This window comes from Triturus cristatus, chromosome 1_1 (assembly GCF_964204655.1).
Source record: "Triturus cristatus chromosome 1_1, aTriCri1.1, whole genome shotgun sequence".
Lineage (NCBI taxonomy): Eukaryota > Metazoa > Chordata > Amphibia > Caudata > Salamandridae > Triturus > Triturus cristatus.
Window position 1 is genome coordinate 70872970 of NC_140579.1, and position 27522 is coordinate 70900491.

Genomic DNA, 27522 nt, shown 5'->3' on the forward strand with positions numbered 1-27522 from the left:
GCGACATCATACACCACATCACATCAGTACACAAAAATAAAATCATATAGATGATTAGGTAGCAATTCTGCTGTTCAGATTCAACAAATAAAGTTTCAGCAGCCCGGTGGGCTTAAAAACGCCAACGCGCGTTTCGGTGTCAGGCCCCAACAGGGGCTACACCTTCATCAGGGCGATTTTATTTTTGTGTACTGATGTGATGTGGTGTATGATGTCGCTGTTGAGTGAGTGCTAGTTTGACCGTGTTGTTTTGAAGGAGATGTGTGGGACTGTTATCAGCTTTATTTACATGAATTTTGTAATGTTTTTATATCTACCCTAGGCTTTGATGTTGATCAATACACTCAAAAAATCTTTTTTTTTTAATTAATTAAAAGATTAATAAATTCCGTGACATCAATATTGAGTTGTTCATTGTCCTGGTTTGCCTACTGGTCGTGGGTATAAATTGTTTGGACCCCGTATAGGGCCTTGTTTCATTATTAATCTGTGGCAGGTAATTTCCTTCCTTTTCAGCTACTCTAAGGTATACTGTAGTAGTCAGTACACTATTTTAGATGGAATATAGTTCCAGAGCTACTAGAAGGTCTAATGTACTAGTCAGTACACTGTATTAGATGTAATCGAGCAACAGAGCTACTAGAACATATACTGTACTAGTCAGTACACTGTATTAGATGTAATCGAGCAACAGAGCTACTAGAACATATACTGTACTAGTCAGTACACTGTATTAGATGGTACAGAGTGACAGAGCTACTGAAAGGCATACTGTAGTAGTCAGTAGACTGAATTAGATGGCACAGAATTACAGAGGTACTTGAAGGTATTCTGTACTTGTCCGTACACTGTATTAGATGGCACAGGGTAACAGAGCTTCTAGAAGGTATACTGTCCTAGTCAGTACACAGCATTAGATGGTACGGACTGTCAGAGCTACTCCAAGGTCTACTGTACTAGTAAGTACACTATATTAGATGGTACAGAGTGGTAAAGTTACCCCAAGGTATACTGTACTAGTCAGTACACTGCATTAGATGGTACAGAGTAAATTAGCTACTTCCATGTATACTGTACTAGTGAGCACACAGTATCAGATGGTACAGAATGACAGAGCTTCTAGAAGGTATACTGTACTAGTTTAGTGGCCCAGGTAGACACCACCCTTTAGGGATGCTTCGATTGGTTGGCATTAGTAGAATTAATGAGTGTAGTTACAGATGTTATTCCAGGTGTAAGTCCGCAGCAGGTAAACTCATGCACAGATACCACTCTGCACATCTTGCTGGTGGTCCCCGTGACTTTTAGACTCCCACAGACTTTGCAGACACTGCCTTTGGCTTTAGCTGTCCACAGACGCTGCCTCCCTATTCCTACTAGACCTCAGCCAGGATTTGGGGTCACAGTTAAGTTTCTGATCAGAAGTGCTGTGGACGAAAGACATGTGGTTGTGACGTAAAGGCCGGAAAGCCGAGGTCCATCTCTTGGGATGTCCAATCTCAGGTCCATGTTCGCAAGGCCCCTGTCTAGCCTTAGGAATGTCTGAGAGGGAATAAACATTTCTACCTCAGGTCAGTGCAGCCGGAGAGAGGATCATTTTAATCTGATTCACTTCCAGCAGGGGCCGGCCCAGGCCTGAGCTAAGCTCTAGTGAAGTCAAGACTTTGTGTTGTGTGGGAGGGTTTTCACGTTTTCCTAATACATTTATTTAAAACTCCAAGTATTTAGGGAAATAAACCACCGCACATCATTTGTGGGTTAGAAAGTTACAGTGGGAACAAAGCAAGATTACAATTTGGGTGTCTGATTATTTACAGACATATTGGAGACTAAGGTATCTTGTAGAAACACTGCAGGGGCTGAGCCAGAATATCTTACTGAACTCCAACACCCTGTCAGAAGCCACAGACCAAAGATTCCTATTTACAGTTTTGTGTCAACACTAATGTGACAAAAAAATGAAGTTTCTGCCCAACTGGTATTCCAGGTGACAGTATTACCACATGCAGTATAGCCATGTGCAGCATAACCACATACAGTATAGCCACATGCAGTATTACCACATGCAGTATAGCCACATGCAGTATAGCCATGTGCAGCATAACCACATGCAGTATTACCACATGCAGGATTACCACATGCAGTATAGCCACATCCAACATAACCACATGCAGCATAGCCACATCCAACATAACCACATGCAGCATAGCCACATCCAACATAACCACATGCAGTATTACCACATGCAGTATAGCCACATCCAACATAACCACATGCAGCATAGCCAGATCCAACATAACCACATAAAGCATAGCCACATGCAGTATTACCACATGCAGTATTACCACATGCAGTATAGCCACATCCAACATAACCACATGCAGCATAGCCACATCCAACATAACCACATGCAGCATAGCCACATGCAGTATTACCACATGCAGTATAGCCACATGCAGTATAGCCACATGCAGTATAGCCATGTGCAGCATAACCACATGCAGGATTACCACATGCAGTATAGCCACAACCAACATAACCACATGCAGCATAGCCACATCCAACATAACCACATGCAGCTAAGCCACATGCAGTATTACCACATGCAGTATTACCACACGCAGTATAGCCAGGTGCAGCATAACCACATGCAGTATTACCACATGCAGTATAGCCATGTGCAACATAGCCACATGCAGTATTACCACATGCAGGATTACCAAATGCAGTATAGCCACATCCAACATAACCACATGCAGCATAGCCACATGCAGTATTACCACATGCAGTATTACCACATGCAGCATAGCCACATCCAACATAACCACATGCAGCATAGCCACATCCAACACACATGCAGCATAGCCACATCCAACATAACCACATGCAGCATAGCCACATGCAGTATTACCACATGCAGTATTACCACATGCAGTATAGCCATGTGCAGCATAACCACATGCAGTATTACCACATGCAGTATTACCACATGCAGTATAGCCATGTGCAGCATAACCACATGCTGTATTACCACATGCAGGATTACCACATGCAGTATAGCCACATCCAACATAACCACATGCAGCATAGCCACATCCAACATAACCACATGCAGCATAGCCACATGCAGTATTTCCACATGCAATATTACCACATGCAGTATAGCCATGTGCAGCATAACCACATGCAGTATTACCACATGCAGTATTACAACATGCAGGATAGCCATGTTCAGCATAGCAACATGCAGGATTACCACATGCAGTATAGCCACATCCAACATAACCACATGCAGCATAGCCACATGCAGTATTACCACATGCAGTATTACCACATGCAGTATAGCCACATCCAACATAACCACATGCAGCATAGCCACATCCAACATAACCACATGCAGCATAGCCACATCCAACATAACCACATGCAGCATAACCACATGCAGCATAGCCACATGCAGTATTACCACATGCAGTATTACCACATGCAGTATAGCCATGTGCAGCATAACCACATGCAGTATTACCACATGCAGGATTACCACATGCAAGATTACCACATGCAGTATAGCCACATCCAACATAACCACATGCAGCATAGCCACATGCAGTATTACCACATGCAGTATAGCCATGTGCAGCATAGCCACATGCAGGATTACCACATGCAGTATAGCCACATCCAACATAACCACACGCAGCATAGCCACATGCAGTATTACCACATGCAGGATAGCCACATCCAACATAACCACATGCAGGATAGCCACATCCAACATAGCCACACACAGTATTACCACATGCAGTATTACCACATGCAGTATAGCCATGTGCAGCACAACCACATGCAGTATTACCACATGCAGTATTACCACATGCAGTATAGCCATGTGCAGCATAACCACATACAGTATTACCACATGCAGGATTACCACATGCAGTAGAGCCACATCCAACATAACCACATGCAGCATAGCCACATGCAGTATTACCACACACAGGATTACCACATGCAGTATTACCACATGCAGCATAGCCATGTGCAGCATAACCACACATTACCCCTTGCGGTTCCACTCAACCAGATATTACTGGGGACATATTCCACTTTGGCAGAAATTACAAAACTTGTAGCAGGAATTATCTGCAGAAATCAGTGCAGCAGTCTCTACTATTGTCTGGTGTTGTGTGTGTGCGTGCATGGCATGAGAGCATATGTGCATGATGCGACGGGCCTAACTGCTAGTGCAGAGTGGGAGTGTGGACTGTGAGGGAAGATCTCATGAATTGTGTGCGTGCAATAGGTCAGTGTAGGTGCATGCACTAGGTCAGTGTAGGTGCATTCTCTAGGTCAGTGTGGATGCATGCGCTAGGCCAGTGTAGATGCATGCACTAGGTCAGTGTAGATGCATGTGCTAGGTCAGTGTAGGGTCACAAGCAAGGTCAGAGTAGGTTCATGAGCTAGGTCAGTGTTGGTTTATGAGCTAGGTCAGTGTAGCTCCATGCTCTAGGTCAGTGTTGGTTTATGAGCTAGGTCAGTGTAGATGCATGCTCTAGGTCAGTGTAGGTGCATGCTCTAGGTCAGTGTAGGTGCATGCACTAGGTCAGTGTAGATGCATGCGTTAGGTCAGTGTAGGTGCATGCTCTAGGTCAGTGTAGGTGCATGCGCTAGGTCAGTGTAGGTGCATGCGCTAGGTCAGTGTAGGTGCATGCTCTAGGTCAGAATAGGTGCATGCTCTAGGTCAGTGTAGGTGCATGCGCTAGGTCAGTGTAGGTGCATGCGCTAAGTCAGTGTAGACCCATGCGCTAAGTCAGTGTAGGTGCATGCACTAGGTCAGTGTAGGTGCATGCGCTTAGTCAGTGTAGGTGCATGCTCTAGGTCAGCGTAGGTGCATGCACTAGGTCAGTGTAGCTGCATGCGCTTGGTCAGTGTAGGTTTATGCTCTAGGCCAGAGTAGATGCTTGCGCTAGGTTAGTGTGAATGCATGCATTAAGTAGGTGCAGGTGCAGGCACTAGCTCAGTGTAGATGCATGTGTTAGGTCATTGTAGTTGCATGAACTGGGTCCGTGTAGATGCATGCGTTAGGTCAGTGTGGTTGCATGCATTGGGTCCGTGTAGATGCATGTGTTAGATCATTGTAGTTGCATGAGCTGGGTCCGTGTAGATGCATGCGTTAGGTCAGTGTGGTTGCATGCGTTGGGTCCGTGCAGATGCTTGCGCTAGGTTAGTGTGGGTGCATGTGCCAGGTCAGTTTACATGCATGCATTGGGTCTGTGTAGATGCATGCTCTAGGTTAGAGTGGGTGCATGTGCCAGGTCAGTTTAGATGCATGCGTTGGGTCCATGTAGATGCATGCTCTCGGTCCTTGTTGGTGCTAAAACTCTGGGAAATAGAATGTTATGTGGTAAATAATTCTGAGGTAATTTCCAATTCAATAGTCCCAGAATACTGCAGTAACTGAGTTGCTCGCAGTTGTCAATCCCAGCAGTATCATTAATGTGAGGTGTGAAATTACCACATCTGAATTTCCAATAAACTTAGCATGAATGTTCAAGGGGAAGTATGATTTAAACAAAGGAAATGCGGCAACACGTATACAGAATGGAGATAAGAAGAAATCTAGAAAAATCTGGAAAAGACAAAGTTTAGAGACACAAATCAAGTAACTGTACCCTGACGTGAGTGCACGTTACCACTAAATGCCATACAATACCATACCATACCACACCAGACCATACCATACAACACCATACCATATCGCCATCCCATTCAATCCATTACCACCATACCAAACTATCCCATACCACTATACCATATTATACCATGATCTCACCCTTTAGTACACCACACCATACCATCATAACATACCAGTCCACACCATCCCATCTGATGCTATCCCACCATAATATCCCATAACATACCATACATACCACACCATTCAGTAGCACACCACACAACACCACACCACACTACACCACAAGATACCATAGCGTACCACACCACACCACACCATACCATACCATAGCACACCACACCACACCATAGCACACAACACCATACCATAGCACACCACACCATACCATAACACACCACACCATACCATAGCCCACCACACCATAGCACACCATGCCACACCATACCATAGCCCACCAAACCATACCATAGCACACCACACCATACCATAGCACACCACACCATACCACACCATAACATAGCCCACCATACCATAGCACACCACACCATACCACACCACACCACACCACACCATACCATACCACACCACACCATACCACACAATACCACACCTAGCGCTGGGACACTCCCGGGTAGCCATGCGATTTACAAATGCCCTTTCATTCATCCATTCATTCATACCATAGCACACCACACCACACCATTCCATACCATAGCACACCGCACCATACCACACCACAACATACCATAGCACACAACACCATATCATACCATATCATTTTCATGAAGAGTAATATTCAGAGCTAATCATCACAATGGTATTTACCTTTATAACTCTTCATCACCTCTGGGCTCTGAATCTTCACATTATTACACCTGTAATAACACACACATCATCTTTATATTAAAGAGCAATGACAGCTACAGGAACAAAGGATGAACATCACACAAGACCCGTATTTGAAATAAGATTCAGTATTAAGAGCAGCGCCTGCGGACTAGAGCTCAGTGCGAGTTACTGTTCATACACAACAGTCAAAGCTCTAACGATATCCAAAAGTACCTTTAACATCTTATGACAGGATGTGGGTGTTCTAAGGCAGATGGCTCAGTGAGACAAGTGTGCTTTATATGATGCTATGGAGTGCCTCGTTGTGGGTTTTCTAGGAGCGGCCGTTGGCTGAGTGAGGGGGATGGGTTGAGTAACAGGTTACATCTGCTCCTGGTGGGGTCTCGTGTATACACTTAATAAAAACCTTCCTACCTGAGCTCTACGTGAATTCCTGACAGGACGCACAACACAACATTGTCACATCCAATCCCTGCCAGTGTAAACCTTGTCACCATTCTCTACAAGTAAGATATTGGAGAACCTTAGTGGGATATATAAGGAAGATATGAACCCAGACCGCTAAGTAATGAAAAACTGGTTGCAAAACTAAAACTCCCACGTCGTATGGAACAGCAGATTTTAGGCTGTAGGGGAAGGATCACAGGGGGAGAGATAAGGGAACAGGTTAGGAGGCTCAGTGAAGGGAAAGCAGCAGGCCCAGGCGGGATCACAGAGGGAGAGATAAGGGAACAGGTTAGGAGGCTTAGTAAAGGGAAAGAAGCAGGTCCAGGCGGGATCCCAGAGGGAGAGATAAGGGAACAGGTTAGGAGGCTCAGTAAAGGGAAAGCAGCAGGCCCAGGCGGGATCACAGAGGGTGAGATAAGGGAACAGGTTAGGAGGCTCAGTAAAGGGAAAGCAGCAGGCCCAGGCGGGATCACAGAGGGTGAGATAAGGGAACAGGTTAGGAGGCTCAATAATCGGAAAGCAGCAGGCCCAGAGGGGATCACAGTGGGAGAGAAAAGGGAACAGGTGAGGAGGCTCAGTAAAGGGAAAGAAGCAGGCCCAGAAGGGATCACAGAGGGAGAGATAAGGGAACAGGTTAGGGACTCAGAAAAGGGAAAGCAGCAGGCCCAGAGGGGATGACAGAGGGAGAGATAAGGGAACAGGTTAGAAGGCCCAGTAAAGGGAAAGCAGCAGGCCCAGAAGGGATCACAGAGGGAGAGATAAGGGAACAGGTTAGGAGGCTCAGTAAAGGGTGAGCAGCAGGCCCAGATGGGATCACAGAGGGAGAGATAAGGGAACAGGTTAGGAGGCTCAGTAAAGGGTGAGCAGCAGGCGCAGACGGGATCACGGAGGGAATGATAAGGGAACAGGTTCAGAGGCTCAGTAAAGGGACAGCAGCAGGCCCAGGCGGGATCACAGAGGAAGAGATAAGGGAACAGGTTAGGAGGCTCAGTAAAGGGAAAGCAGCAGGCCCAGGCGGGATCACAGAGGGTGAGATAAGGGAACAGGTTAGGAGGCTCAATAATCGGAAAGCAGCAGGCCCAGAGGGGATCACAGTGGGAGAGAAAAGGGAACAGGTGAGGAGGCTCAGTAAAGGGAAAGAAGCAGGCCCAGAAGGGATCACAGAGGGAGAGATAAGGGAACAGGTTAGGGGCTCAGAAAAAAGAAAGCAGCAGGCCCAGAGGGGATGACAGAGGGAGAGATAAGGGAACAGGTTAGAAGGCCCAGTAAAGGGAAAGCAGCAGGCCCAGAAGGGATCACAGAGGGAGAGATAAGGGAACAGGTTAGGAGGCTCAGTAAAGGGAAAGCAGCAGCAGGCCCAGGAGGGATCACAGAGGGAGAGATAAGGGAACAGGTTAGGAGGCTCAGTAAAGGGTGAGCAGCAGGCCCAGATGGGATCACAGAGGGAGAGATAAGGGAACAGGTTAGGAGGCTCAGTAAAGGGTGAGCAGCAGGCGCAGACGGGATCACGGAGGGAATGATAAGGGAACAGGTTAGGAGGCTCAGTAAAGGGAAAGCAGTAGGCTCAGGCGGTATCACAGAGGGAGCGATAAGGGAACAGGTTAGGAGGCTCAGTAAAGGGAAAGCAGTAGGCCCAGACGGGATCACAGAGGGAGCGATAAGGGAACAGGTTAGGAGGCTCAGTAAAGGGAAAGAAGCAGGTCCAGGAGGGATCACAGAGGGAGAGATAAGGGAACAGGTTAGGAGGCTCAGTAAAGGGAAAGCAGCAGGCCCAGACGGGATCACAGAGTGAGAGACAAGGGAACCGGTTAGGAGGCTCAGTAAAGGGAAAGCAGCAGGAACAGAGGGGATGACAGAGGGAGAGAGAAGGGAACAGGTTAGGAGGCTCAGTAAAGGGAAAGCAGCAGGCGAGGCGGGATCACAGAGGGAGAGATAAGGGGACAGGTTAGGAGGCTCAGTAAAGGGAAAGCAGCAGGCCCAGGCGGGATCACAGAGGGAGAGATAAGGGGACAGGTTAGGAGGCTCAGTAAAGGGAAAGCAGCAGGCCCAGACGGGATCACAGAGGGAGAGATAAGGGAACAGGTACGGAGGCTCAGTAAACGAAAGCAGCAGGAGGGCCAGGAGGGATCACAGAGGGGGAGATAAGGAACAGGTTAGGAGGCTCAGTAATGGGAAAGCAGCAGGCCCAGGCGGGATCACAGAGGGAGAGATAAGGGAACAGGTTAGGAGGCTCAGTAAAGGTAAAGCAGCAGGCAGACGGGATCACAGAGGGAGAGATAAGGGAACAGGTTAGGAGGCTCAGTAAAGGGAAAGCAGCAGGCCCAGACGGGATCACAGAGGGAGAGATAAGGGAACGGGTTAGGAGGCTCAGTAAAGGGAAAGCAGTAGGCCCAGACGGGATCACAGAGGGAGAGACAAGGGAACAGGTTAGGAGGCTCAGTAATGGGAAAGCAGCAGGCCCAGGCGGGATCACAGAGGGAGAGATAAGGGGACAGGTTAGGAGGCTCAGTAAAGGGAAAGCAGTAGGCCCAGAGGTGATCACAGAGGGAGATATAAGGGAACAGGTTAGGAGGCTCAGTAAAGGGAAAGCAGCAGGCTCAGGCGGGATCACGGAGGAAGAGATAAGGAAACAGGTAAGGAGGTTCAGTAAAGGGACAGCAGCAGCCCCGGCGGGATCACAGAGGGAGAGATAAGGGAACAGGTTAGGAGGCTCAGTAAAGGGAAAGCAGCAGGCCCAGGCGGGATCACAGAGGGAGAGATAAGGGAACAGGTACGGAGGCTCAGTAAAGGGAAAGCAGCAGGACCAGACGGGATCTCAGAGGGAGAGATAAGGGAACAGGTTAGGAGGCTCAGTAAAGGTAAAGCAGCAGGCAGACGGGATCACAGAGGGAGAGATAAGGGAACAGGTTAGGAGGCTCAGTAAAAGGAAAGCAGCAGGCCCAGACGGGATCACAGAGGGAGAGATAAGGGAACGGGTTAGGAGGCTCAGTAAAAGGAAAGCAGTAGGCCCAGACGGGATCACAGAGGGAGAGACAAGGGAACAGGTTAGGAGGCTCAGTAATGGGAAAGCAGCAGGCCCAGACGGGATCAGAGAGGGAGAGATAAGGAACAGGTTAGGAGGCTCAGTAAAGGGAAAGCAGCAGGCCCAGACGGGATCAGAGAGGGAGAGATAAGGGAACAGGTTAGGAGGCTCAGTAAAGGGAAAGCAGCAGGCCCAGGCGGGATCACAGAGGGAGAGATAAGGGGACAGGTTAGGAGGCTCAGTAAACGGAAAGCAGCAGGCCCAGAGGGGATCACAGTGGGAGAGAAAAGGGAACAGGTGAGGAGGCTCAGTAAAGGGAAAGCAGCAGGCCCAGGCGGGATCACAGAGGGAGAGATAGGGGAACAGGTTAGGGTCTCAGTAAAGGGACAGCAGCAGGCCCGGACGGGATCACAGAGGGAGATATAAAGGGTACTGGTTAGGAGGCTCAGTAAAGGGAAAGCAGCAGGCCCAGAGGGGATAAAAGAGGGAGAGATAAGGGAACAGGTTAGGAGGCCCAGTAAAGGGAAAGCAGCAGGCCCAGAAGGGATCACAGAGGGAGAGATAAGGGAACAGGTTAGGAGGCTCAGTAAAGGGAAAGCAGCAGCAGGCCCAGGAGGGATCACAGAGGGAGAGATGAGGGAACAGGTTAGGAGGCTCAGTAAAGGGAAAGCAGCGGGCCCAGGCGGGATCACAGAGGGAGTGATAAGGGAACAGGTTAGGAGGCTCAGTAAAGGGAAAGCAGCAGGCCCAGACGTGATCTCAGAGGGAGAGATAAGGGAACAGGTTAGGAGGCTCAGTAAAGGGAATGCAGCAGGCCCAGAGGGGATGATAGAGGGAGAGAGAAGGGAAGAGGTTAGGAGGCTCAGTAAAGGGAAACCAGCAGGCCCAGGGATCACAGAGGGAGAGATAAGGAAATAGGTTAGGAGGCTCAGTAAAGGGTGAGCTGCAGGCCCAGACGGGATCACAGAGGGAGCGATAAGGGAACAGGTTAGGAGGCTTAGTAAAGGGAAAGAAGCAGGTCCAGGAGGGATCACAGAGGGAGAGATAAGGGAACAGGTTAGGAGGCTCAGTAAAGGGAAAGCAGCAGGCGCAGAAGGGATCACAGAGGGAGAGATAAGGGAACAGGTTAGGAGGCTCAGTAAAGGGAAAGCAGTAGGCCCAGGCGGTATCACAGAGGGAGCGATAAGGGAACAGGTTAGGAGGCTTAGTAAAGGGAAAGAAGCAGGTCCAGGAGGGATCACAGAGGGAGAGATAAGGGAACAGGTTAGGAGGCTCAGTAAAGGGAAAGCAGCAGGCCAGACGGGATCGCAGAGGGAGAGATAAGTGGACAGGTGAGGAGGCTCAATAAAGGGAAAGCAGCAGGCCCAGACGGGATCACAGAGGGAGAGATAAGGGAACAGGTTAGGAGGCTCAGTAAAGGGAAAGCAGTAGGCCCAGACGGGATCACAGAGGGAGCGATAAGGGAACAGGTTAGGAGGCTCAGTAAAGGGAAAGCAGTAGGCCCAGACGGGATCACAGAGGGAGCGATAAGGGAACAGGTTAGGAGGCTCAGTAAAGGGAAAGCAGAAGGCCCAGAGGGGATCTCAGAGGGAGAGATAAGGGAACAGGTTAGGAGGCTCAGTAAAGGGAAAGCAGTAGGCCCAGACGGGATCACAGAGGGAGCGATAAGGGAACAGGTTAGGAGGCTCAGTAAAGGGAAAGCAGTAGGCCGAGACGGGATCACAGAGGGAGCGATAAGGGAACAGGTTAGGAGGCTCAGTAAAGGGAAAGCAGTAGGCCCAGGCGGGATCACAGAGGGAGAGATAAGGGAACAGGTTAGGAGGCTCAGTAAAGGGAAAGCAGCAGGCCCAGGCGGGATCACAGAGGGAGCGATAAGGGAACAGGTTAGGAGGCTCAGTAAAGGGAAAGCAGCAAGCCCAGAGTGGATCACAGAGGGAGAGATAAGGGAACAGGTTAGGAGGCTCAGTAAAGGGAAAGCAGGAGGCCCAGACGGGATCACAGAGGGAGAGATAAGGGAACAGGTTAGGAGGCTCAGTAAAGGGAAAGCAGCAGGCCCAGAGGTGATCACAGAGGGAGATATAAGGGAACAGGTTAGGAGGCTCAGTAAAGGGAAAGCAGCAGGCCCAGACGGGATCACAGAGGGAGCGATAAGGGAACAGGTTAGGAGGCTCAGTAAAGGGAAAGAAGCAGGCCCAGACGGGATCACAGAGGGAGCGATAAGGGAACAGGTTAGGAGGCTCAGTAAAGGGAAAGCAGCAGGCCCAGGCGGGATCACAGAGAGAGAGATAAGGGAACAGGTTAGGAGGTCAGTAAAGGGAAAGCAGCAGGCCCAGACGGGATCACAGAGGGAGAGGTAAGGAACAGGTTAGGAGGCACCGTAAAGTGAAAGCAGCAGCAGGCCCAGGAGGGATCACAGAGGGAGAGATAAGGGAACAGGTAAGGAGGTCAGTAAAGGGAAAGCAGCAGCAGGCCCAGGAGGGATCACAGAGGGAGAGATAAGGGAACAGGTTAGGAGGCTCAGTAAAGGGAAAGCAGCAGGTCCAGAGGGGATCACAGAGGGAGAGATAAGGGAACAGGTTTGGAGGCTCAGTAAAGGTAAAGCAGCAGGCAGACGGGATCACAGAGGGAGAGATAAGAGAACAGGTTAGGAGGCTCAGTAAAAGGAAAGCAGCAGGCCCAGGCGGGATCAGAAAGGGAGAGATAAGAGAACAGGTTTGGAGGCTCAGTAAAGGGAAAGCAGCAGGCCCAGACGGGATCACAGAGGGAGAGATAAGGGAACAGGTTAGGAGGCTCAGTAAAGGGAAAGCAGCAGGCGCAGAAGGGATCACAGAGGGAGAGATAAGGGAACAGGTTAGGAGGCTCAGTAAAGGGAAAGCAGCAGGCGCAGAAGGGATCACAGAGGGAGAGATAAGGGAACAGGTTAGGAGGCTCAGTAAAGGGAAAGCAGCAGGCGCAGACGGGATCGAAGAGGGAGAGATAAGGGAACAGGTTAGGAGGCTCCGTAAAGGGAAAGCAGCAGGCCCATGGCACCACTGGTGGCATTCATTCTAAACACACAAGGTGTGGGGAGCAACCACAACTGCAGCGCTTCCGCCAGAAATCCTAGAGATATTGGGGGAGAGAAAGTTGCAGGTCCTCAAGTTGGCATGGGTAAGGACAAACTGCGCAGGGGCAGCAAGCAGACAAAGATTGACCAGTTCACGGTACAGGGAGCGGGTACCACCACATCACAGTCTCTTGAAGAGGCGACACGACCTGCAATGGAGTCCTCAGGGGCCCAGATTCTGGCAGCAATTGAAGCCTCAGGCCAAAACCGAAGCCATGGCCATAGACATGAACCTACTCCGCACCGACCTTCGCACGGTAGCCGAGCGATCACTGGAAATGGAGACACAGGTCACGGAAGTGCGGGGGGAGATCTACACATTGAAGGTGACGGTGGCCGCCCAGGCGGTCTGCTTGAGTCGATTGGAGGCACGGATGGAATATGTGGAGGGCTGGTCCCGCAGATGTAACCTATGATTTATGGGATTCTCTGAGGGCGCCGAGGGTAACGTCCCAGAGACCTTCATGGAAGACTGGATCAAGACGGCACTCACAAACGTGACACTATTTTTTGTGGTGGTCATTGGTCCTACCGCCGCAACCAGGAGCTCGACCCCGCAGCATAATAGGGAAATTTCTCAACTACAGAGAACGGGATAAACTACCATGAGGGGTTCGGAGCCATGGAGACCCGATATTTGTAAATAGCATAGTGCTGAATGTCAGCCTTCGACATCTACGGGACGGGCTCGGAATTCACTGTGGCAGATAGAAGGCCCCTCAGCTATTCTAAGGAGACAAAGCCAACGTAGACGCCGTTCCAGATCTGCTGCGAGAATGGTGGTGCAATCTGATGGTACTCTGGACCAAGCAAAACAATGACAGGAGTGAGAAGCAGCCAGGGCCTTAGTTGAGGGAGTTACTTCTGCTGCTTCTTCAAGCACAGAATCGGATCTGTTGGGGACTCACGAACACCCGAGCGAGCAGATGGTCAAATATGGACACATATTTATGGACCACACTGAAGGTGTGTAGAATGATGTTGCACTTGCCCCAGGCGTGACAGGTATGAGGAGGGCTGGAGGGTTAATGCCACCCAGTAGTACGACGGGCCTGATTAGTCTGTTTGTTGAGGCTCCCCCTGGGACACTCGGTCATTGTTGTATGGACTTTAAGTGAGGTGTGATAAGATGAGGTGGTGGCACCGATAGAGGGCCCGGGTCTTTCACCCACCAAGCTGCCAACCCTCCCTTTTTCCCTTGCTCTATTATACTTTACTTCTTGTTTTTCTCCCATACCCTCTCCCGTTTCTACTTTTCTGTGGTGTGACGGATTACCTGACTACCAGTGTGATAACCTCAGGGAATTAGGGAGCGGAACTACTGATTGAGCCGCCCCCTGGGGTGAGATATGACTGTTTTCTGCCCCTAAGATATAATACCAGTTTATACCCAATAGAGGGATTGTACACACACTGTAGTTCAATTGAGACTTTTTTTGGGTGGGTGGGAGTAGCATTATGTGTGGGAGGACACTAGCTAAGTTGAAAGGTGTTTACCCAGGTGGTATAATGGGAGTCACATATGGTTTGGGGTTATTATCGTTGTTGAAGCATCAGTTGTGTGTCTGAGGGTGGCGTGGGTTTGGGAATGGTGTGGGGAGGTGTGTCTACGGAGGAGGAGAGCGAGGGGGGGTGGGATGTTACGAGATGGGTGAAATTTTAAATTTGCCACATTTAGTATTAGAGTTCATATAGCTCTCCTCCGAGAGATACATATGTTGAAGACAGAAGCCCAGAAACTCCACAAAAAAATGGAGGGACAGCTTTACTCATCCACTTATTCATCCTATGCCAGAGAGGTATCCATATGGGTGGCTCGGGGCTCTTATTTCAGCTGAGTGGCTGGGTTGCGGACTTGACAGGATGCTACATACTCATACACAACCTATTGAATGGCCGGAATATCTGCTTGCTTAAAGCAGTGACAAGAGTGACTTTTTCAAGGCCCTAGAAATGGAATTATATACTCCATCCGGAAATTCACGGGACAACAATTCGTACATTGGCCCTTTTCATATTATTCCGCTACACATGGAATCACTTCCCTCGTCTCACCTGGGTGACCAGTTTTCATTCTAAACTGGTCTACTTTTATATGTTGTTATTTGCACTTCCCTTTTTACTACTCAGGAGACTTTGCTCTCCTTACGGTGTACTGATTTTTACTTTTCTGCACAATCCTATATTTTCCTCAGCATAGTTGCATATACATGCAGTTTTATATATATTTTAAATAGATTCCGACAAGATCTTCTCTGTATCTATCGGACTACTTTTGGACATTGTCCTTACTACAGGGCGCTCAGGTATTCTATATTCTTATTAAATCTCACTACAAATATATATTCTTTCCTTGCATGCAAAAAGGAACACCAAATGCACATATTTCTATGTATCTTAGAGAGCACAATGTATGCAAAATCTAGTTTTTCACTTGTATTATAATATTTACTGGCATTCCCTGTGGCCCTCATGGGTTCTCTTCTTTCGGTCAACATCGCCTATCATGGGTACCGCTTTTTATGGCTTTGGGTGACCTGACGCTTCAATGCATTTTTACACAATATCCTCAGTGCGTTGTGACCGGCTTATATAATTTCATGTCACTATTTTCCTTCGCCTCATCACTGCTATATGAGGTTGACAAATATGAATTTTATGGAAAAGATTTCATGAGAGATGATGTTCTATACCAATGTATGTATATTTTCTGCAGCCTTGAAAGGGGCCAATGGACGAAACATGGGTCGGCTGCTTTTGCTCATATAGACCAGATATTGGCTGTTCCTGCTTGTATATAAACTGAACATTGCGGAAACTACAAATGGAATAAGATAACTTCACAAAAAAGGGCAAATAATTTGATGGACTTCACATTAGGACTACTTTCTTTATTCAATGGACTTTCTATGTGTGCTCTAGTACTTATTATTTTTTATAATTGTTGCCAAGGACATTGTCCTAAGCAGGTGCACACCCTAGGTGCCAAGGTGTCTGCAGTACCATGGTAGCACCTCTACCCCACATGAAGATATATGTGTATGATCCAACATCCCTAACAATAGTGCTGATTTTGGACCTGCAATTGTTGTGAGCAGAGCCACCATTTGTGTTTGTATAGTTAGGACATTTTGACTTAGTTTTTGCACAACTCTGATTTGAGTAAAACGTAAAAAGATCTTTCCAGAATGTGCTTGCGTTTTCTGTGTGTTCAGGTTACTTTTCTTAGGACTTCAGTTAAGCTTTAAAGATGCAAATAGGTTTTGTGAGGACAGCAGCTCATTTTTGTTGCAATTATTTCAGGACTCACAGGAGTCTTCTGACAACTCGCAGGGATTTATGAAAATGTAAGGGTTTCCTGATGACACAGGAGAGTTTACAGAGAAATTAAGTTTTCAGGAGAGCCCGAGGACTTAGGTATTTTTCAGAATGTGAAGTGATTTTATGAGGGTCTGAAAGTTTCCTAACACTTTATGTGAGCTCAGCAGTAGCATTTACACACTGCAGCAGTGAGACCTGCTCCTTACACACTGGCAGGAGGATAATAAACCAGCCTTACCTGCTTAGGGTGCTTCTGACATCCTGCAAAACAGAGAAACAAACACAGTGAAATCAGTTTCCACAGGAGATCTTAAAGTTATGGTAGTATTTTTAGGAGTGACACACTTCCATCTATGGTTAAAAAACAGTGCCTGGGGTCACATGACACAGCACATTCTGGGGTATTGCATGACTAAGCACAGAATGAGGGATTCTGAATGAGGTCACATGATATAACAGAAACTGATCTTCGGAATGGTAATGACATAGCACAGTGTCATTCTGAATGGAGTCACAAAACACAGCACATTCTGATATTCTGAATGGAGTCACCTGACACATTGTATGATGTTCGCAACAGGGTCACATGCATGGGCATCATTTAGGGATTGCCAGGGGTCACAGCTGTGACTCCTGGTTTGCCCCTTGTGACCCCTGGCACTGCTTGTACGACCTCTGGCTTCATAGGTAGCAAAATGAGTACCGAGAACACCGCTGACGCTCGCCCTTATGGGTGTCGTGCTCCACCTTTGCTTTCAGTCAATTGTATATTAAACTACTAGTGAATGATAGATCACTATTCACTGTTAGTGTAGTATAAAATGGGGCACGAGGATCTAGAATGAGAACTTCTGTAGCAGATATTTTAAATAAAAAAATGCTTTTAAATGTATGTAGGGTACGTGCTTGGGGATCGGAGTGTGGTTGTCTGTGAGTGTGTTTGTACATGTGAGCATGAGTGTGTGTAAGTAAAAGTGAGTGTCAGTGACAGGTAGTGTGTGAGAGCCACTAAAAGGTAGTGAGTGAGAATAAGTGAGAATGAGTGGCAGTGAGCATGAGAGTCAGAATGAGTGACAATAAGAGTGAGTGCACAAGTGAAAAAGTATGAGTGAGTAGGAGTTGGAGTGAGTGTGAATGAAGGAGAGAGACTGAGTGATACAGAGTGTGTGAGAATGACAGATAGAGCAAGTGAGTATGAGTAAGTATGTTTAAGTCAGAGTAAGAATGAGAGAGAGTGAGGTAGACTAAGTGAGAATGAATGATTGTGGCTGAGTAAATGTGAGTGTGAATATGATGTAATGCTTGCTAGTCTGCCATTGGCCCTTACATACTGAAGGTAATGTGTGGCGTATAGAGGGACCCATAGAAACTTCTACTACTGGAATACTGGAGGCAATTGTAGGCATGGGCAGGCACCTGTGAAAACCACTGCTACTGGCACACTGGAGGCAATTGTAGGCCTGCACAGGCACCTGTGAAAACCACTGCTACTGGCACACTGGAGGCAATCGTCGGCATGGGCGGGCACCTGTGAAAACCACTGCTACTGGCACACTGGAGGCAATTGTTGGCATGGGCAGGCACCTGTGAAAACCAAAGCTACTGGCACACTGGAGGCAATTGTCAGCATGCGCAGGTCCTGTGAAAACCACTGCTACTGGCACACTGGAGGCAGTTGTCGGCATGGGCAGGCACTCGTGAAAACCACTGCTACTGGCACACTGGAGGCAATTGTCGGCATGCGCAGGTCCTGTGAAAACCACTGCTACTGGCACACTGGAGGCAGTTGTCGGCATGGGCAGGCACCTGTGAAAACCACTGCAACTGGCACACTGGAGGGAATCGTCGGCATGGGCAGGCACCTGCGAAAACCACTGCTACTGGCACACTGGAGGCAATTGTTGTCATGGGCAGGCACCTGTGAAAAACACTGCTACTGGCACACTGCAGGCAATTGTCGGCATGGGCAGGCACCTGTGAAAAACACTGCTACTGGCACACTGGAGGCAATTGTCGGCATGGACAGGCACCTGTGAAAAACACTGTTACTGGCACACTGGAGGCAATTGTCAGCATGGACAGGCACCTGTGAAAAACACTTCTACTGGCACACTGGAGGCAATTGTCGGCATGGACAGGCACCTGTGAAAAACACTGCTACTGGCACACTGAAGGCAATTGTAGGCACGGACAGGCACCTGTGAAAACCACTGCTACTGGCACACTCGAGGAAATTGTTGGCATGAGCAGGCACCTGTGAAAACCACTGTAACTGGCACTGTTGCAGGAATTCTGCTTATGCACAGAACTATGCGCAGGAACCCAGGACCTCAGAGAATTGTGGTGTACCAAAAACTCCCCTCAGAACCCAGAACCCTTTATCCGACTAGCTTAGTGTCCCATTTGTTATCCGAGATCTAGCTCGGCGGTCCCAATGTATAGACAACCCAGAACAAGCGACGTAGAATTTTCTCAGGAATGGTGAGAATCAGAAATACCTTTTCGTTATTATTCTCATATCAGTCCACAACAGAATAAACAGAGACATGGTTAGAGTTTAAAGAGTTTAATTTATAAACCTCGTGTCCTAAGATGCAGTATTTTGGCTAACATAAGCAGACAAATGGTTAAGATCAGAACCATCAGCATTGTTACAATACCATAGAAAATGAAAGGAGCAATCATAATAAAATGACAGTGGAAATCAGCCACCTTCCTTTCGCTAGTAAACTAATAGTAGTATTATTATTAGACTAATAGAAGGTCTCTAGGCTTGAATGGGGAACCCCATACCGTATAGATCAGCTTAGTGGAATCACATCACAGGATCAGCTAGGCTCTCTCCTGGGAACACTCTTCTGCCGACTAACTCTAAAACGTATTTGCTTTGTGCAGGAAGTGTGTGCAATAATGTTGATAGCAGAATTGCTCATCATAATTTGCGGTATCTAAATACAAGTCTTCAGCATCAAACGCAGCATAATATTTCAAATCAGAAAACAGTGCTTCAATGGCTTTAACATCCCAATCATCCGAGTGGATGTTCTGTTTAATCACATCACCCATAGAAAAACGAAACACATTCGGCACATTAATTACTTCAGTGGGGCCATGAATTTGAAATTTAACAGCATCCCAAGCAATCCCATCATGGACAGGCCAGGCGGTAATGTTCACAAATGTCTGGTCCCTTTTCATGATATGTGATGAGGAGTGGGGGGCTAAAGTTCCATCAATGAGACGAATTGTAGACCTTTCATTCAGGTAGTGTCCATTGATAAGTCTAAAAAACACTACCACAAAGCCAATGGACATAAACAAAAAAATACATATGATCACCAGCCAAATTTAAGTCCAAGGGGGAATTAAAAAATGTATTTTGATCCAGGCAACAAAAATAGAAACTTTGGACGGGGCAATGGAAGTCATTGAATTATTGTCAAAGGAAGAATGTGACTGGTTAATTGCGGTTGATTGTAAAAGAGGCACCGGGACTTCTGTAGGATAAGCATACTCAGGATCTTCAGGCAGACTACCAGCCGTCGGTGGCAGTAAATGACCAGCAACTGTATGCATCTGGACGGCAACATCAGGCAAGGTGTTAGAAGCAGGGGCCACAACAGAATTTCTCAGCATTGAAGGGCAAGAAACTGCTGGTGTCATACTAAGAAGTATCGGCCACTCGCTGTAGCTTGACATTGTCGATAGAGATGTACCTGTTATCCTTGCGACCAGGAAGTGGAGGTAAAATGACTGTACGTGTACCCTGTACTCCAAGCACTGGAACTGGTGCACGATAAGAGGGGCCGAACTCCTTCTTGTTCTCCACCTTCTCACGGACCAGGTCACCAACTCGAGGTAGCCAGCCGACTACCGGAATCTGAAGTGCAGCATCAGATGTGGAGGGTACGTGTTCCTTCGCTAGAGTGTCTCTGGCTTCTTGAAGAGTCTGCAATACAGCACAGTGATCATCTAGGTCAAAGGGTGCGGACGACGCCGCCATGTCTAGACCATCAAGGTCTGGGACAAACATTTGTATGCCAAAGAGCATCATGTATGGAGTCCGCCCACCCAGAGACCTTCTAGGGAGATTATTAAGTGCACGTTGCACGTCATACAAGTGGGCTAGCCAGTTCCGGCCAGTACCTAAAACCCTGGCTGTCAAAGATTGCTTTAAGTCACGGTTCATCCGCTCCACCACATTATTGCCCTCAGGCTGGTATGGAGACGAAAATTTGACTTGGACCCCCAAATTTCTCATGGCTTCTTTGTACGCCTTAGAGGCGAACACAGGGCCGTGATCAGAATGAAAGGTACCACACGCAAAACTTCCAACGAAGACACGCAAATCCTTGATGACAGTACGGGCATCAGCACTCCTTTGTGGCCACACCCACAGAAAACGTGTGCACGAATCCACTGCAACCAAGATGTACTTGTACGCAGTATCAGAGGTAAAAGGACCGCAATGATCTAAATAAACACAAATAAGTGGTTTATTAGATATATACAACTGCGTTTGTGGCGGACGCGCTGCAGATGAAGGGTTTATCTGCTGACAAATGTCACAGTTAAGAACATAGGCGCACGCTTGTTTGTTTAAGCCAAACCACCAGTAACGTTGCTGTAATAAAGATACTGTAGCCGCAACGCCGGCATGCGCGGACGCCATGCCCTCGTGGACTGCTGATATCAAAGATGGTCTGCAGTCCGCGTTGGGAATCAATCTGTCACCAACGTCGTTAATCCTCACTAACGGGATGTTATCAGGACTTAAGTGATAATGGTAACAAGAAGGGAAACCTTTCGGATAGCCTTTTTCTGTCTCTTTAGCAGCAACTGCTGCCAAGATGTCATCATCGATCTTACTTTTGGATCTCCTAACTGCTGCTACTAACTATGTCGCCACTGCGGTTTTTGCTGCCTCGTCAGCCAAACTGTTACCGACAGCATGGACGCCAACACGTTGGTGACCAAGAGTGTGAATTACATTCACGAGAGGCAGACGTTCTTTAAGATCTGCCACTCGAACCCAAAGCAGTTAATGCTTAATCGTGCTACCTTTGGAATCATGGTAGTCATTCTGAGACCAAAAATGGAGATTGTCGTTGTATGCTTGGACACAATAAAACGAGCCACTCACTATAAGAGTAGTGACTCGAGGATCAGCAAACTCTAGTGCAAGCACCAGAGCATGAAGCTCCGCCAACTGTGCGGTACAATCACCCAATGACTGTGTATGTACTACATCGGATTGGAAATCACCATTTACGAATGTACCAACCACAATTGCGCAAGCCGCTGAATAGGCGTGCTTTGATCCAGTTGCGGGTTGCGCAGACCCGTCAATGTAAATGACACAATGGTAATCCTCGAGCGGGCGCAAAGACAGAGGAGCCGGATGAACAAATTCATACTGTAAGAACTCCTGAGTCTGTAATGCCGCGTCAAAGATATATGTGACGTCCGGCGAAGTCAAGAAAGTTGCCCATTGTATCCACCTTGGATGCAAAGCTTTAGAATTGGGTACACTAGCTTTCGTCACTGCCTCAAGGGCAGGATATGGTGTCACCACCAGCATGCGTTTCCCTTGTGATAGCGCTCGTTCTTTCAGGATCGCCATCTGAACTGCTGTCAGTACTTTTTCAACAGCGGAAAATCGCAGCTCAGCTGAAGTGTACAGGTGTGATTTGTATGCAATGGGGACGGTGTCGCCCTCATTGAACGTTAAGTATTTGAAAGCCACTGCGCCCGGTACAATTCGAATGACCAGGTTAGTGTGGTTATCACGCGTTTGTAAGTATTTCGAAGCAAGAAGGTCAGCCTGCAATAACTGTAATGCAGCTGAATGCTCCGGCAGCCAACAAGATTTGGAAAAAGTAGGTTGTACCAAGGCATAAAGCGGCTTGATACGCTGGGCATAGTCAGGAATGTACGTGCGACCGAAATTCAGAAAGCCCAGCAGTGATTGCAATTTTTTCAGCGTTGTAGGAGCACGGAGGCGTGCGCATTTCCCAAGGAAGTGCGGAGCCAATCCTCGACCTTCATTGTTGAGTTCGTACCCCAAGAACAACACTGTATACTCGGCAATGTGGGACTTCGCAAAGTTGAACTTGTAACCGAAGTCAGCAAACATAGTAATTATGTTATCCACGCGAGCAAGGTGTGGAAGCAACTTGTCGTCCGTTAGATAGATGTCATCGACATACGAGTATGCCTTCAGCTCTACCATCTCCAAGAGAGAGACCACTCGAGCGGCAAAGACTCCAGGGCTGTTTTTATAGCCCATCGGGAGCCTTTTGAATTGTTTTTGTATGCCGCCCGAGGTAAACGCCGTCCACTCATAACTGCCAGGTTATGGCTGTAAAAGCCATTGGAAATGTCAAGTGTGGTTTTGAACCGTTTTCTCACGAGACTATCGACGAGAGCCGAACTTTGGGTATTTTGCACCGCGCACTTCCGGCAGTGTGAGTTTAGGTGCCGGTAATCCAAAACTAGGCAGTACGATCCGTCAGGCTTCGTCACAGTGAATAAAGGATTATTCATTGGTGACACACATGTTTCAATTACTCCCTGATATTCCAATTGTTCAAGGATGGAAGCGACGTGAGGTCGTGCCTCACGACGCATGGGATATTGGGGTTGTGGCTGGGGCGTGGACCGCAACGGAATCTCATGGTTGGGAAAAAATGTATCCCAGCCGACCTGATTACGATACAAGCACCTGCGCCCACTCCCCGGCCAACCTAGTAGAATGTTACGTCAGCACTGTGTGCCCAAAGGACGGGAGGATCACGTCCTCCCCTCGAGGAGCATCTAAAACGAAAGCCGGGAGCCAATCAGCCTCCGCCAAAAGAATATCATAGGTGGAGGTCAGATTATCCCAAAAAACTACTCTAATTTTGCGTTGTATGTCACCCTCAATTAAAAGGACAATTTCAAACAGTCTTTCAGGGGGAGCCACGCGAGTATCAGCAGTTTCAACACTCACAAATGTATCAGTTGCTGTCACCGCCAGATATGGACGCAGTGCTTGCCGCACTACTGTAACTTCCGCCGCGCTGTCTAGCAGCGTTAGCGCCCATGTCAGGTTCCGAAGCTGTGTCCGTACCATCTGAGGCATACCTCGCTGTTAGTGCAGCAACTTTCTTTTTCTGAAACGAGGGCCGTTGACGTGCAGACTCGTCCTGCTTGCCTTTACCGTCAGTCTGGCGAGGTTGCTCACGACCTTGAGCACCTCTTCCTTTCCCACGGTCTCCGCCACCGGATTGTGAAGCCGATGTTTCCTGTGAAGAACGAGGAGAGCGTTGTTAAGAAACCTGAAATCTATCAGGTGACTTAATACGAGAATGATCGCGCAAATCATACGTGCGGTCACTGGACGACCGGACGGGTGAGGCAGAACGAGAACCCTGTTTCTGTTGCTGTTTCCCCTGTTTCTTAGCTCTCCAACTTTGTTTTGGAAAGTTGGGCTTTTCGTCTTAGTAGACGAACTCACCTTAGTTTGCTGTACTACATCAGGAATGATCACGGTGGGTTTCACACCCAAGGCGCTACGTCCTACCATTCTGTAGGCTTTCGCAATACTTTTCGCGAATTCCCTGGGCCTGTCGTTTACATCCACAAGTTCCAGCATATTTCCAACTTGGAACTGCATGGCATCTCCTCTGAGGTTGCCCATCACCATGAAACAAACAACATCGAAGCTATCGACAAGCCTCATTCCCAATTCAATAGCCGCCTCCGCACCATGGTTCTCTTGAACCTTCTTGATGACGGAGGGTAGTACAGACATAGACGGAGTGCAATAGCACTTCGAATAGGTCGCCGCAAAGACCTTTCCCCAGTTGTCACAATCGGCAATGTCCGGGACCAGGTCTTTAGGCAAAGTAATGGTGAGGATCCTGTGTTTCTCCACAGGAGTAGTATTTGAAAAACTGCTTCCAGTTGATCAAATTTCTCAGCAAGCCAATAAGGAAATTCATCCTTACTGGTGGGGCGCTTGCCGACCACCGAATTAACCATAACAGGACTAATAACCACCGCATGGTGGCACACTGGAGGCAATTGTCGGCATCGGCAGGCACCTGTGAAAACCACTGCTACTGGCGCACTGGAGGCAATTGTCGGCATGGGCAGGCACCTGTGAAAACCACTGCTACTGGCACACTGGAGGCAATTGTTGGCATCGGCAGGCACCTGTGAAAACCACTGCTACTGGCGCACTGGAGGCAATTGTCGGCATGGACAGGCACCTGTGAAAACCACTGCTACTGGCACACTGGAGGCACTTGTCGGCATGGACAGGCACATGTGAAAACCACTGCTACTGGCACACTGGAGGAAATTGTCGGCATGGGCAGGCACCTGTGGAAACCACTGCTACTGGCACACTTGAGGCAATTGTTAGCATGGACAGGCACCTGTGAAAACCACTGCTACTGGCACACTGGAAGTAATTGTAGGCATGGACAGGCACCTATGAAAACCACTGCTACTGGCACACGGCAGGCAATGTTTGGCATGGACAAGCACCTGTGAAAACCACTGCTACTGACACACTAGAGGCAATTGTAGGCATGGACAGGCACCTGTGAAAACCACTGCCACTGGCACACTTGAGATAATTGTTAGCATGGACAGCCACCTGTGAAAACCACTGCTACTGGCACACGGCAGGCAATGTTTGGCATGGACAGGCACCAGTGAAAACCACTGCTACTGACACACTAGAGGCAATTGTAGGCATGGACAGGCACCTGTGAAAACCACTGCCACTGCCACACTTGAGACAATTGTTAGCATGGACAGCCACCTGTGAAAACCACTGCTACTGGCACACGGCAGGCAATTGTTGGCATAGGGGGTAACTGTGACAAAATAGTGGCACTAGCTCATTGGAGATGCTTCTTGGCATAAGGGAGGAAAACTATGACATACCGGGACAACAATCACAAAATTCTAGTCCTGATGTACTAGATGTAATTCCACCCAGCGGCGGTTTATCTATGGGGGCATTGCCCGCCTGCATTTGCTGCCCCCCTGGACCCTAAAATGCATTTATAAAGTTTATATTACTGGCCACGGTGCTTATTTTACAGCCGCGGGCCGGCTGCACATTGCAAGCAGCAGACTTTCAATTTATGAGTGGGCGGGGGGCAGGGCATGATTATAGACGTAACCAGAAGAGTGTCTGGGTCTAAAGATGTGTAAGTGCGCATGTCAGGATGGATGTGTGTCTTCCTATGACCAACCCGACATGTGCACATAAGGCCTCTCCTACCCGCACAACGTTAGGGAGCCAGGGATCACTGGATCCTAAGGAGAGCTGACTTTGCCTGCTCCAGCCAATCCGGACGCTGCTCTTATGCTGGATTGGCTCAAGAGGCGAAGAGTAGGCCTAGTCTTGGAGGCAGCAGGTTTGGCTTTACAGAAGGACATGGCCAATCAGAGTATGACTTTACTATGAAGCCATGCAGTGATGGGTCATTTTCTATCCCTTGCTGCGTTCCCTTCAGTCGCTCTACTGTTACCGCCTCATCATGCCTAGCACAGGGAGTAGCAAAGACGAGGGCGGGAAGCGATGCGAGTAAGTAAGTAACAGTTATGGTAATAAACTATTTTACAGGATTAATGTTTTCACAAAATGTTTTACAAGACAGAAAATTAACCTGGTAAACAGACATAAGAGATACCTGAAAAGATGTTCAGAATATGGTATAAAAACATCATGAAAACGGGCCATGAAATTAAAGGGTGTCGAGAGATAAACAAAAGAGGAGTGAAAAATAAAATCACATGGGGAAGCCAGATGAGTGAGGCACAAAAATATACATTTTCTGATTGGTAAAATGTAGACTTCATCATTTAAGTGAACCATGAAACCTCGAAGATGATCTAACAAGGCCACGCAGCACTAAAACGGTAATAAAGTATGACTTCAGGATGGTAAAATTTTAAAGTAATAAGCAAGCGTCCCATGGCCGTATGTTGGTTCATTACAGTAGGACTTCAGGATGATAAATATTCAATAATAAGAAAGAGTCCTGTGGTGGTATGTTGGCTAATGTTTAATGAAATTACTATCTAGAATGATGAGGGAGAAAATCAACAAACATATAAAGCAGGGGTCTGCAACTGATCGATCGCAAGCTATTGGTAGCTTGCCGACAACCTATCAGTAGCTCGCAGCATGACCCCACTTTTGTATTCTGTCATTGCAGTTTTGTTTATTTTTAGGCCTTTTTTTGCTTCTTTTCCATTCTTGCATGGTGTCGCACACACCAACTGCTCCCATTGTCTATTAAGCTTCGCTGGGGAGTGGTGGGGCAAAGCGAGTGACATCAGTCCTGCATGAGCAGTGTTAGACTGACCACCATCAGTGACTGGTGCGCTTCCAGTCCATGTTTACCGCTTCTCATTGGTTGACATACAAGGTGGGATATGCAGTCTTGGATGTGCGTACACTGCCTCTGCCAGCATCCCGCGTGCTGCGACTATGTCTGCAGCACTTGAATAATGTAGGTTTGCTAGTGTGGCGGCTGTGGATGAGAAGCTTTCTCTAGAAACAGAAGTGCATCAGCTGCATTGCTAGTGCGGCGCCTGTGGATGTGAAGCTTTCTCTAGAAACAGGAGTGCATCAGCTGCTTTGCTAGTGCGGCACCTGTGGATGAGAAGCTTTCTCTAGAAATAAAAAGTGCATCAGCTGCTTTGCTAGTGCGGCGCCAGTGGATGTGAAGCTTTCTCTAGAAACAGAAGTGCATCAGCTGCATTGCTAGTGCGGCGCCTGCGGATTTGAAGCTTTCTCTAGAAACAGAAGTGCATCAGCTGCATTGCTAATTAGGCGCCTGTGGATGTGAAGCTGTCTCTAGAAACAGAAGTGCATCAGCTGCTTTGCTAGTGCGGCGCCTGTGGATGCGAAGCTTTCTCTAGAAACAGAAGTGCATCAGCTGCTTTGCTAGTGCGGCGCCTGTGGATGTGAAGCTTTCTCTGGAAACAGAAGTGCATCAGCTGCTTTGCTAGTGTGGCGCCTGTGGATGTGAAGCTTTCTCTTGAAACAGAAGTGCATCAGCTGCTTTGCTA

General features: G+C 48.0%; 1 protein-coding gene across 2 annotated transcripts in view; it reads right to left on the reverse strand.

Annotated features, from left to right (window-relative positions):
• LOC146869453 (E3 ubiquitin-protein ligase TRIM39-like) overlaps positions 1 to 27522 on the reverse strand; it is a 123253-nt gene that overhangs the window by 27593 nt on the left and 68138 nt on the right. For both annotated transcript variants that reach the window (XM_085599856.1, XM_085599855.1), the window contains 2 exons: positions 16679 to 16701; positions 6521 to 6570 (listed from right to left, as the gene is read on the reverse strand). In XM_085599856.1, coding sequence (XP_085455982.1) covers positions 6521 to 6570; positions 16679 to 16701 — 73 coding nt within the window. The remainder of the gene's footprint in view (positions 1 to 6520; positions 6571 to 16678; positions 16702 to 27522) is intronic.